The sequence below is a fragment of the Hyposmocoma kahamanoa genome, unplaced genomic scaffold (genome assembly GCF_003589595.1).
Source record: "Hyposmocoma kahamanoa isolate Upper Pololo Valley unplaced genomic scaffold, ASM358959v1 62, whole genome shotgun sequence".
In the NCBI taxonomy this organism is placed as follows: domain Eukaryota; kingdom Metazoa; phylum Arthropoda; class Insecta; order Lepidoptera; family Cosmopterigidae; genus Hyposmocoma; species Hyposmocoma kahamanoa.
In genome coordinates, this window is record NW_020653850.1 from 6,575,563 (window position 1) to 6,587,801 (window position 12,239).

General features: G+C 34.5%; 1 protein-coding gene across 2 annotated transcripts; it reads left to right on the plus strand.

Moving 5' to 3' along the window:
- The first annotated feature begins 332 nt into the window (after positions 1-332).
- Positions 333-11,317, plus strand: LOC113229663 (MORN repeat-containing protein 5-like). Of its 2 annotated transcripts, XM_026463333.1 has the most exons (8): positions 333-372; positions 3,107-3,170; positions 3,426-3,512; positions 3,916-4,043; positions 4,871-5,063; positions 8,346-8,513; positions 9,484-9,649; positions 11,004-11,317. In XM_026463333.1, exons 3-8 carry the CDS (start codon positions 3,463-3,465, stop codon positions 11,073-11,075), a joined length of 777 nt encoding a protein of 258 aa, XP_026319118.1. In that variant the 5' UTR covers positions 333-372; positions 3,107-3,170; positions 3,426-3,462; the 3' UTR covers positions 11,076-11,317. The 2 variants fall into 2 exon arrangements, with proteins under 2 accessions (XP_026319118.1, XP_026319119.1); XM_026463334.1 differs by lacking the exon at positions 333-372 and having other exon boundaries at positions 3,101-3,170; positions 3,415-3,512.
- Positions 11,318-12,239: the final 922 nt, after the last annotated feature.

Below are 12,239 nucleotides of genomic sequence, written 5' to 3' on the forward strand. Positions count from 1 at the left end.
ATGCTGCACAAAAACTTTAATCTAAGTAGAGTCGAGAACCAGAACCTGAATATAGAAGAAATTGTCATCTAAACGCCGGCAAATTTTACAATACGAAAATCTGAACCAAGTTCCCGGATCTCCCACACTTCCTAGTAAGCCCAATACCTTAACAAGTTTCACTCTTTCCCAATAAATAATGCATGCAGGCGTTTGACCATGACCATGCATCCTTATAGAATACAAATGTTATTGTCCACTATGCACGTTTCTCCTATTGATTTCCAGTCGTCTGGATATTGACTATTATAAATTGACTCCTGACAGAATTTTATTGTGTTTTAGGTACTGCGAAAGGAAACTGGTGTCCACAGATACATCACTATATATCAGGTAAAGCTGTTTACACCCAATATAAATTATCGAGTACTTAGGTTTTTGCGATTGCGACATATTAGAAACGAAACTATTTTTTGTGATTTAAATCGCGTATATTCGTTTTTTTTCTTCAAACAAATCAACGTTTAGGGCTCGTCACAGGTCCCATGGAAAAAAATGTATTTATAGTAAAAACATTTGTAACTAGTTCTATAGTCCAGAATAGGGCGGTTTGCGTTAATAGTCGATTTAACTGGTTAATGACTTTACCATCTCAGTCAGCCTTGATCATTTTATTTTATGTATTTGTTTATTCATTTACATTCGTAGACACGTTACATTTAAAATATTACATGCACCCAGTAAGGGTATAACAAATGATAGGTAAGTCTTATAAGCTAAAATTTAAATTAATAATACAGTTTGAATACAAGAATTAAAATTAATATGAATCATGGGACCTGTAAAGAGCCCGAAACGTTGATTTGTGACTGGGGGAGTTTGAGTAATAATGATATGAAGTACGCTCGGTCCACATGAATTTATTGTGGAAGTATAATAGGGAAAAGGTGAAGGAAAGAAGAAAGGAAGAACAGGCTGTAACAAAAACAGGTACAACAAAAACAATAGTATAAAAACAGGTACAATAATGTAAAAACGCTCACAACAGGTTAGAACTTATTAGTTTATTATTATATGATTACAGTACCGGCCCGCCATGCGCCATGGTGACTGTTTTGACAGATTACAATAGTGAGGTAAAATCTCAATTCATTATCGAAAAAAATATTATCAAATGCGAGTCGCATCTATAAGATTTTAGATTTATAACTAGTATTGCAAGGAGTAGCCGATTAAAAAGTTTTAATGAAACAAAATTTTTAATGATTACTTAATATATCGTCAATTCGAAACGACGATTGTTTTGCATTGAGCTTTTGCCGGAGGTAGAAGTTGTGCTGGCCAGCGATCTCATAAATGACGATCGAATTAGAGGTCATTTAAAAAAATTCCAATTTCGAAAAACAAGTGCCGAGGTGTATCGTAAAATTACACATTCCATAAATTTTACTGCACATCCCTATTGACAACAATGTACAGCAATTAGCTCCTTCAACGTAGTTATGAATTAATACGAAACTTGATTAGCGGACAAACGTCAAAACGGCCATCATAGCGTGCCGGTAGTATAGTGAAAAAATGGCCGGTATTCCTATTATTGCTGCTTATGAGCAGTTAGTTACACGATTGAGAGCACGTCTGGAGTGACGACGGAACGAAGCAAAGTAATAATGGCGAAGGAAAATAATTAGAGAACGATTCAAATATTTTAAAAGTGGCCAGGAACCAGAGAAAAATGTGATAAAAAAAGTGGAATGGCCATGCAAGAGGTCACATCGTCACGTTTTAAGGATCAAATGTACGCGATTTAGATATGGAAAAAATTTCATTCAAAAATTTTTTTCATTTTCAACAAAATAAAATAATCTTAAAACAGAGATAAAGTCAAAATTCCTTAACTGACCTACATTGGCAGATATCTTCATACGGTGGTTTACTGAAGCATTTGTTCGGGAATATTGGTTTTTTGCTTATACGATCGACGGTTCTGCAGTCTAATATCGACTTTAGTTGAAATTAGATACAAATCGAGTTCTTAGATTTTTGCGATTGTTACATATAGGAAATGAATCTTTTTTTTTCGGATTTAAGCCGCGTATATTTGTTTTCAAACAAACATATTATGCGATTTAGATTGGAAAAATAGTTTCATTTCCTATTAGATACAAATGCAAGTAAAACTACCAAGATTTACGTCTGAATCATTTGAAGCGCTGAATTGTTATTCGATCGCATACATCCAGGTCACAAAAATAACCAAAGTTATGACTGGTAAAACTACGAAATATCTGTACGTGTACACGGTGAAAATTTGAAACGGATCAACAAGGTCAGCTATTAATTTCGTAGCTACAAGAAAATGATCCTATAGACAGTCCGTGAATTTTGAAAGTATTCAATTAGCATTCACAGATTTAGCAAAAATGGTACAGTAAGAAAGATAAAGGCACTTTTTACAATACTTTTTTCATGCCATACAATCCTGTTTCTGCTAAGGATCAAAAGTCTCTACGAGACGGGTCAGTTCAGTCATCACATGGCCTTTGCGAAAAAGAACGAATCAATAATCATTTAAAAAAAGAAGCAATCAATTTGCACTCATCATAGTAGGTCAATGACTCATCATAGTTATTTTTATTTTTGCTATTGTTCTTATTTTGAAACACATAATGCGTTGTCAATTAGTTACTAGCCTTTTCTGTAACCTACAAAAAGTGTTTATTATTTTTATTTTTTGTAGTACACTTTCCTTAGTTGATCCCATGGATAATTTTGATCCTTACTATAAGAACAATTACCTATATAGGTTATTGCTCTTTGTCCTTACCAGAAACTAGAACGCCATGAAAGTTTTGTCAACATTACCTTTTGCCTTACTGACGGTGCCAATATTTTCAACGTCAGTGAATGTTAATGGAACTTCAACATTCATGGTTGGTTGTCTAGGACCGTTTAGGTTTAGGTATTTATTAGCTACTACGATTAAGGTAACGATAAAAGATATTTATGAACTGAAGTCTTTGTAACTGGTGTTACTGACGCGTCTCAAATTTTGATCCTATATATTTTACGATCCTATATAAGTTTATATTATATTTGGCTAAACAATATTGTACCTTTGTTACAGAAAGAATCACCCAACGCCAAGCTACATCAAAATTGAACTCATTCGCTGAAGGACGAAAATCTGTGTAAGTTGTAATGCATTAAATTTCAGTTTTCCGCGCTTTCCGTTGGCCACCTCACTTAGCAACACCTAAAATTAAATACATAATTCGTCGATGTTCTTTGTTCAAAAAAAACATTTATATAAAAAGTGGTAGAGTATATGGCTTAACCATCCGTGTCCGAGAATCTCGCTCGCACTCTCAAACCACTTTGCTAGTAATGCAGATTTTGATTTACAAAGATTATCCGTGTATGTAAAAAGTGAAGTTGTATTTCAGAGTTTCCGGTGAAAAATGCTCACAATGGCAGGAACTTATGAGGAAGTTCTCAGACGACTGCAGGGCCAATGATTCCAAACAAGCCTGGTTTGTGACATGAACTAATCGGGATTTACAATCTCAGAACTATGTACAACGCTTTGTGCGTTTAGTCTTCTCCGCTGAAAGTTTTACTCCCTTGTCGGTCTTCCTTCATTCGACACAAACCTCAGATGTTCTTCAACAGTAAACTATTCTCTTTTTCGGAGGTCCATGTAGCTGTTACTGACCAACCTCGGACTTTCTATACTGTGATATCTTAACCGGTCTTCATATTCGACGCTACGATGTCCTATATAGATACTTTTCACGAACTCCAAAGATCGTATGCAATTGAGAGCACCTGATTCTCTTTTTCTTCTTCAGTTTTATGTTAATTTAAACTATTAAGAACTTGTTTTGTGGAAGTCAGTTTGGCTCTGTCTAAAATATAATAATTTATATCGCACAGTTATCGGAAATTGGAAAATATGAGATGCGAGTGGCGGCCATTAAAAACGTTTTGGACTGGATCAACATACCTTGGCACTTGGAATGGTTTCGGGATGAGCGGATACGGGATCTATACATACGCTAATGGTTATTTACTTACTTGCGATAAATAAATCAAATTTTAGAAAACAACAGCAGTACAGCTCCTTGTGAAAGAGTTCGTCCATAGACGTACTACCACAACCTTACCTATTTCTGCCGCTAAGCAGTAATATGACCATTACAGCGTTCCAGTGTTGAAGGGTTAAGGGTGCTGGTGAAATTACAGGCACATGAGACTTGTCAACCAATAACAACACAATTTCTCAAGGTGACGGGCGCGGTGGCAGTGCCCCTCACGTTGTGATTTAAATCTCTGAGTGGCATTGCAACTGTTATGAACAGGCGTGTCGCTTACCACCAGGCACATGACTTGTCCATTCCGTCACTTGGTGTCTTTAAAAAAAAGTTGCTAAGTACTCTAGTGAAAACATTAGTGAAGTTGCTGCAGGATATTTTAAATTTGTCCAGCAGCAAGTATTTACTTATATGGTTGTATTAAACAATGTTTCAGTTTGAAAATGTATAGAATGAAATGTTGACCCATACCCTAAGAACAATATACTATAGCAGTAGGTTATTATTCTTAGTCCTTACCAGAAACAGGATTGAGCGGCTTGAAAAGTTTTTAAAAATTGCATTGCTGACGGTGCTATTTTTTCAACTTCTATGGCACAATGGAAATTCCTTCAAAATTCTAGGACCGTTTTTATTAAGCTATAACGATTAAGATAACTGGCCAACTATAATACCTATGCACTGAAGTGTTTGTAACTGACATTGCTAAAGTATCTCCAATTTTGATCCTACATTATATTGCTGTAGTAAACAATGTTTAAGTTCGCATCAAAAGTGACTTCCCATTTTCTTTCTAGGAGCAGTATATGAAGGAGAATTTGAAGACAATATGTTTCACGGAGAAGGAGTACTAAAATATCCTAATGGCACGTCGGTACGTGGTATTTGGGTAAAGGGAGTACTTTTGAAACCCTCATCCACTACCGTCTTTGCCGACGGCCTCATGTTTCGGGAACACGACTGGCAATACTGTGAAAAACAAGATAGAAGGTAAAAACTAAGTATTACATAAGACATAATTTCTTGTAAACTATCAAATCCTACGAGAGTGACGGTATTAAGTATGAGGGCACAGCTCGGAACACAAAGACTCAAACCTTTCAGAAAACAGAATAAAACGTATTTACTAAGATAATGGAAAGGTTAGCGGATGACGGATTCCGTTACAGCACAACACGCACACCGCTTGCCTTAGCACTTGATTATTTTATTGTTCTAGCTATTTGCTTCTTGTATGTATGTTATTTGTGTGTGTATCATTTAATTGTTATTTCACATTATTTATATTATTTTTTTCATGCCATAATTTATGTATTGTAAATTTATTGTTAAATGTACATGTGCTGTGTCGTTTCTTTTTGGAATTATTTTTTTCTATTTTAATAGGTTTGTAATCAAAAATTTAGATAGCTCCCAATGATGACTAATAAAGCAATACAGTATTCATAGCATTGTAACGATGGCGACTATACCGAGAAAGTTGCATAGCGTTCTACGACCTGTTGTTGTACAAAAAACGAGGGAACAAGAAATTCTTCTTTCAGTGTTCGTCGATTACGATTGTAGTTCGTCTTAAAATACCTAGAACACAGTATTATTGTTGTCATTACGATATTAGTCGGGTCGGGAGCGCGGCGGGACTAATTCCGTGTATTTACGCACGCGCCTGCACTCTGTGTGTTATCGTCCATATAAATACACGGAATTAGACCCGCCGCGCTCCCAACCCGACACGCGCCCGAACCGTCCCGCTCTCTATGTGTTTCACGCTTAAATACCATTCAGATCTTTGCTATTTAAAGGTCTGAGTGGCACTGCAACTGCTATGTACAGACGTGTCCCTTACTACCAGGCGCACGACTTGTCCGTTCCGTCACTTGGTGTCATAAAAAAACCTCATTAAAGATTTTCGCATAAAAGTATTTTGCTCAACTTGAAAACTAAAAGTTTGAAACATTCCCATTATTACATTCACATCCTATCCACCAAATAGGGTGGCCCTTCTGAAACCGAAATAACACAGTTAATTCAATATTGAAATAAAATGAGTTGAATGTTCAAAGTTGTCGAAAGTGCAGCGAATATCCCCGGAAATCTGTGGAACATTCATGAAATTGAATCTCGGAAATGAGATTAAAATCTGAGGTTATATGAAGTGAGTGGTCACCAGAGACAGAAATGTTCGCAGTCAGAATACTTTAACTAAAAACTTGAGTTGTACAAAGGACGAATATTCCCGAAAGACGCCGCTTTGACTTGGAAAATTTTTGTCGCAATGCTTTTTAAAACTTGTGAAAACTCTTTCCTAACTTAGAATATTTTCTAATCCACTTGAAGTGTTGTTAACAATACATTTTCTTATAAATGTTTTAGAAAAAGACATTTAAAAAATAAATTTGCTTTACCAAATTCATTTGCAACAAAAAAAAAATACTTTTTAAGAAAATCGAGGCTCATTCTGCAAACAAACTTTGAATTATTGTGATACATATAATGCCACCATTTTTGTCCTCTTAACAGTGGACTTTGCTTTCTTTACACGATAACTTACAGCGTGTGCGTATGCAATTAGATTTTTTTTTAAATATTTAATCATCATCTTGATTTTGGGGACGTTTATAAAATTTGTTCCAAATATGTAAGTATGTACGTAAATTTTAGAGCAAGTGTATTTCCGGTATAAGTATTAGCGAGACTTGAGAGGATAGAATAATTAGAACAATTTGTTTTTGTTTTGGATTTTTGCATTAGCGTTTTAGCCACTGACAAAGCTTTTGACTTTTTACTTTAAAACGGGAACCTTATAACGTAAAAAGGAAGTTTGGAAACGAGATTAGGAAGGGAAAAAAAGGGGCCGTGAGAGGAAATATAAGACATAAATAAGAAAAATATAAATATAGGAGAAATCATATACTCGTGTAACATTTGTCCCCGACATGTAATTTCGAGGAAACTGTCAAACCACATAAATTATTTATCAAAAGTTAACAACCAATTACCGTTCAGGCTGTACACTTTTGATGGTTCACTGACCATTTTAGTTTTTATTGTAATAATATTGTAAATAGTATTATAAAAAAACGCTGGTTGAAATGTACATTATCAAGGGAATGCACTTCCAGATAGTATGAATCAGTAGGTTTATCCTGTGAAATCAAAACACTGAATAATATTTATGATTTTTACCCTGACATATTAAGTTTAGAAGTACAATATTTTCGAATGTGATATTGATAGCTCGACTAAGGCAACTCGATTTTTTTGACTATCGATACGTGTTATCAAACAAAATCGAATGAACGTGTAAGCAACAGACGGTCAACAACGTATTTTTTGTTAAATGACACTGTTGAAGTTAAATTAGACGTAGGCGCCTACAAATTTGGTTCATTTTAACGTTGATATTTATCAATCGCTAATAAGTGATTGTAATGATCATCAAGAATTGAGCAAATCTGTAAGCACCTTTAGTGAGAACTTGCTCAACTAATTAAGCATTTCGTGATGGATAACGAAGGTCGGGTTTACAATCTTGTCATTTAAGGAAATATGATAGCCAGCATTTTGTCGGATTTATTAGAGAGCGTACTTTTTAATTACACAAACTAATTCTGCTATCTTTTTTCCTTCTTTTGAGATTGCCCTTGAAGATCTACTCTTTTTACTTCTTAGCGCAATAAACAAAGAACTGGAATTATTTACTAGTGTATAATACACGATACTCGCGTTGAAATTGTAGTCAAGCTGTGTTTAGTACATGGTTTAAAGTGAATAATAAACTACAATGTTTATTATTACATCAAACAAATGTACATTTTCTCTAGCTTTCTGCAATCAACAATAAAATTATAATGACTTGATAGAATTATTAAATATAAAGTGTATAAAGTTAAAAGTTAATAAAACTTGTGCGCAAAATTCCTTATACCTGCTCTTTCACGTAATGATGATTTTGATAATATTGTATACAGGTTTTAAATTATAGATTGGTTAAAGGCAAATGTTTTGTTGTCTAGGATAGTTATATCATTAAACGTGTTTTGCAAAAAAAATATTAGGTCATTTATACAAACATAATTTATTTTCATTTATACAAACTAGTTACCATTTTTATTTGTCGAGTTGGTCGGCCTGGAACATGTTATTCCAGAATGACGAGTAAAATTGTATCAAAATTGCCTGCATTGGGAACTAGATGAAAATAGTTCTTTGGCTCTAGTTAATATGGCTTTAGTTTTAAGCAAATATTATAACGATTTGCACAATTGTCAGGTTTTCAATAGAATACGTTCATAAACTTCAACCAGCTGGCATGACATTTCTCTCAGCCGATGGTCCTCCGCGTGAAATCCCCGAAGGTTTCTACGACTGCAGCGATGGCTTTTTCGACCCCAAAAGCAATACTGTGTACGATTATAATGACTTGTCGAAGGCAATAAGGTATGTTGTTCCATATCTTTTAAATTTTGAAGTAAATGCATCCTTAACTGATGACCTCAGTGGTCGAGTGGTTTCACATGGTGGCGCTATTCAGAGGTTCCGGGTTCGATTCCCGGCCGGGAAAATGTAGAGAACTAACTTTTGTAGTACCTTCGGTGTTTGTAGTACCTTCGTTGTTTCCGATTACCATAACACAAGTGCTTTGTTACTTACTTTGGGATCAAAGCAACATATGTAATGTTGTCTAATATAGTTTACGTGTATTATGTTTATGTTAATTTTTTTTTATCAACACGAAAATTCTAGATCTGACTTGTATCTTGTAAGTCTTTAAGTAAGCATACATACGCATACTTATCTGTGGAATAAGCACGTAATAAGACAGTACAATATATAAGTAGGTGCGACTTATTTTAAATAAACTTTCGCAACTCAAACTCAATAAATAAATAAATGTCCATGGGTGCGTTCGTTTAATCGTCGTTATAGTTTGTAACTAGCTCGAATCGCATGTGATTACACTGTTTGATTGACTCACTGATTACGGGGTTCGGCACTTCAGAAGATCTTCTTTCGTAACTACAAGTTGCAGATTACAAATTATTCTAAACTTGTTTGGTTTTAAAACCAAATACATGCGCGTAACAAGTTTGTCCTAGCTTTATTTTTATTGTTTCCTTATCTATTATTGAGCACGTTTTTATCCCTATCTGAAATGTTTACTTTTTTCTCTCAGAAACAGTTTTAGTTTACAGAAACGCAAAATTCAGATTTTTTTATACTTGTCAGGCAGATGTCACCTCTCCACCTGATATTAAAGGGAAAGTGGAGTCCAAAGGTGAAGGAACCTAGTGCTGCGTTGATGCAATTATTGCCCTAGCCACCTCCACACTTCACGCCCGCAAGTCTTTATAATAAATAAAATGTTTTTATTTTTTTAATTATCTAAGCTACATCATAATTTTTTCAGGGTACCCGACATGACAATGCGTGACTGGATAATGAAGAACTGTCGCACTTCTGGACAGCTAAAACCTCTAGGGCCACAACCACAATTGTATGAAGAGTGGGTGAATCCTATTTATGACTACGTGCATCCAACACCGCCGCCAGAACTTTTCACAGAGCGTGATTTCGTACGGACTTTCATGAACTGTTCATATCAAATACGAAAAAACTAAATCCTATATCTTGACATATTATTCTCACACACCATTATTCATTTGTGTAAACAAAAACATACTACCAATATCGACCATAACAAGGACACGTTTATAAGCATATAAGATATTTTTTGCAATTAAAAATTTAATTTAATAGATTACATTAGACACAATTCAATTGTAATTAAAAAATAATAAAGTAGGCTGAAGGAGAAAATTAAATATCTTTATAATAACGATTTGTTAGGACAATAGAAATATCGCGATGCAGTTACCATGCAGCAACTTACTAATCGCATAAGAAGTAAATAAAGTTTTACCCAATGCTAAAAGGCCATTATATGTATATCCCTGCTACGTAAAGAATAATAAGCCCAAATTCACAAAGAAGGATGGCTAAAGCCATCCCAATAACGACGAAGAGCTGTTGATGGACTTTGCTAGTATACTTTGGCGTTTTAGTCTATGCCTAGTTATTAATATACGTTTGAATATTTTTAGAAGTCGAGAATTTAAAAAATGTAAAACATTGTATTTTAGAATAGATGCAAGAACATAACGCTATTGATTCAGTTCGACCAGATTGTGTACGTACGTTTCATTTTAAGCATGATTGAATGTTTACGTACCTAAAGTATTGGTTATTTTATAGTACACACATAAAACATTAAAACTATAAAACACCTAACTAAATAATCAATTAAACAGTGATGACATTAAGCAAAAAATTAAGCACAATGTGACAAAAATATTTAGACAATTTTCAAATGAGAGATAATGAAAGTTGCAAAGGAACGTTTTGACAAGAGACTTCTTGCCAATGTCAATGTCACATTGATATTGTGAATAGTGTGAACATTTTTGGCAGATTTCTGCCATTTGGACGATTTATATTTTATTCGTTTTCATTGCTGCAGAACATGACGAGTTATATTAAATGTGCCAGAGTTTGGCAGATTTGTGAATATTCGGGAAGTTCTATAGTATTTTTGGAAACAAAGTGCAAACTTGTTGTTTTCTGCAACTAGGAACAAACATCTGAAGCGAAATACAGCACAATGTTATAAACATAACCTATATCAACTTTATAACCCCAGCTTCTACAGGCTGTACTCAATTAGCTTTTTTGATGCTTTGATAATGAATCACAAGTATGGATAGATCTTCTTAATGCACGTCGTCATAAACACTGGGTCACACCTACAAAAAATAAAGTGATTTATGAAAAAAAAACCTGTTTTGTGGCTTAAGTTACGCAGACGTAAGATCGATATTGGCTATGAGCTTTTTGGTCCAACTAATTTTACTAGAGTTTGTTCTTTGTCAGGATGATGTGCCATCATCTACGCGGAATCTTCCACCATCAACAATTAATATGTCAGCAATACGTTTCTCTTGATAACGGCATCGTCGGTTCTCCGCTGGCAGCTAACCTGTGTGTCTGAAGATGGGCTTAGCGGTACCTAACGAAAGAGATGTTGTAAAAATAAATGTGCAGCATATTCTGATATCTGTTATTCTCGACCAGCTTTTTTAAAATGCGTCCAGAGAGGCAAAACGTGTAACGTTTGGAAGGATCAAAGCACCAGGATATAATTAGCGTTATTCCACCAGTTTACGTTAGCTGACCTGGTAGCGAAGGCTTGGCCACCTATTTTCTCACAGAAAAACATCTTGATTTATATGACCTTTGATTACTAACAGAATTGATAACCAAGATATGCTACCATTCCTGCAGTTAAATATTCTAAAGTGCTCAAGGAAGTAAAAAAATTACATTTGACTGTTAGCCTTGCACTTTTTGCTTATAAAAGGTTATGTCAACAAACTCCTTTTGTCTGTGGTTAGGCAGTAAGGTCACAACCCTAGCCTGTTATTTTTGGACGAATAGAACCAAAAAATTCTGTGATTTTTGCGGATTAGTGTAAGGATTTTTGAATTTCAAAATGGCCACCGTAAATACATAACGATATCCCGCGAAAAAAATTCTGAATATTATATTTGAAAAAAAATCTAACATTTGGCAGTCCCTAAGGACGATAAATTATACTACTGACTGTGGTTTCTTTTGGTATTTGTCTTTTGAGAAAAATAAAGCAATACGCTTAATGTTTGTAATTTGTACCTATGTCATTAATAGGTAATAAACTATAATAAAAAATGTTACCTACACAAACTTAACGCTTTTTTTTTCTGTGTGGAGTTTTTGATTCATTTACTTTCTCGTTTGAAAAAGCTTTACTTTTAAAAGTAATAGGTAATTGAGTGAATGTAAATGAAAATGAAATGTAAATCTACTTTGACCTTAGAGGATGGAAAAAATAAGTCTAAGGTTTTGATTTTGACCACATTTTGGCACTTGACCATTGACTTACAAATAAATGGACGACGGGTCTAATACAAAAACCACGAAAAAAATGTCCCAAGTCAACCTATATAAACGTAGTGGCATGTAAAGGAATATGAAAAAGCTAAAACGTTAAATTTAAATTGTAATGTCATCGCAGTACTGTCTAATTTTGCTTCGCTGTCAGTCGAACAAACGAAGACTAAAGCGTGAATG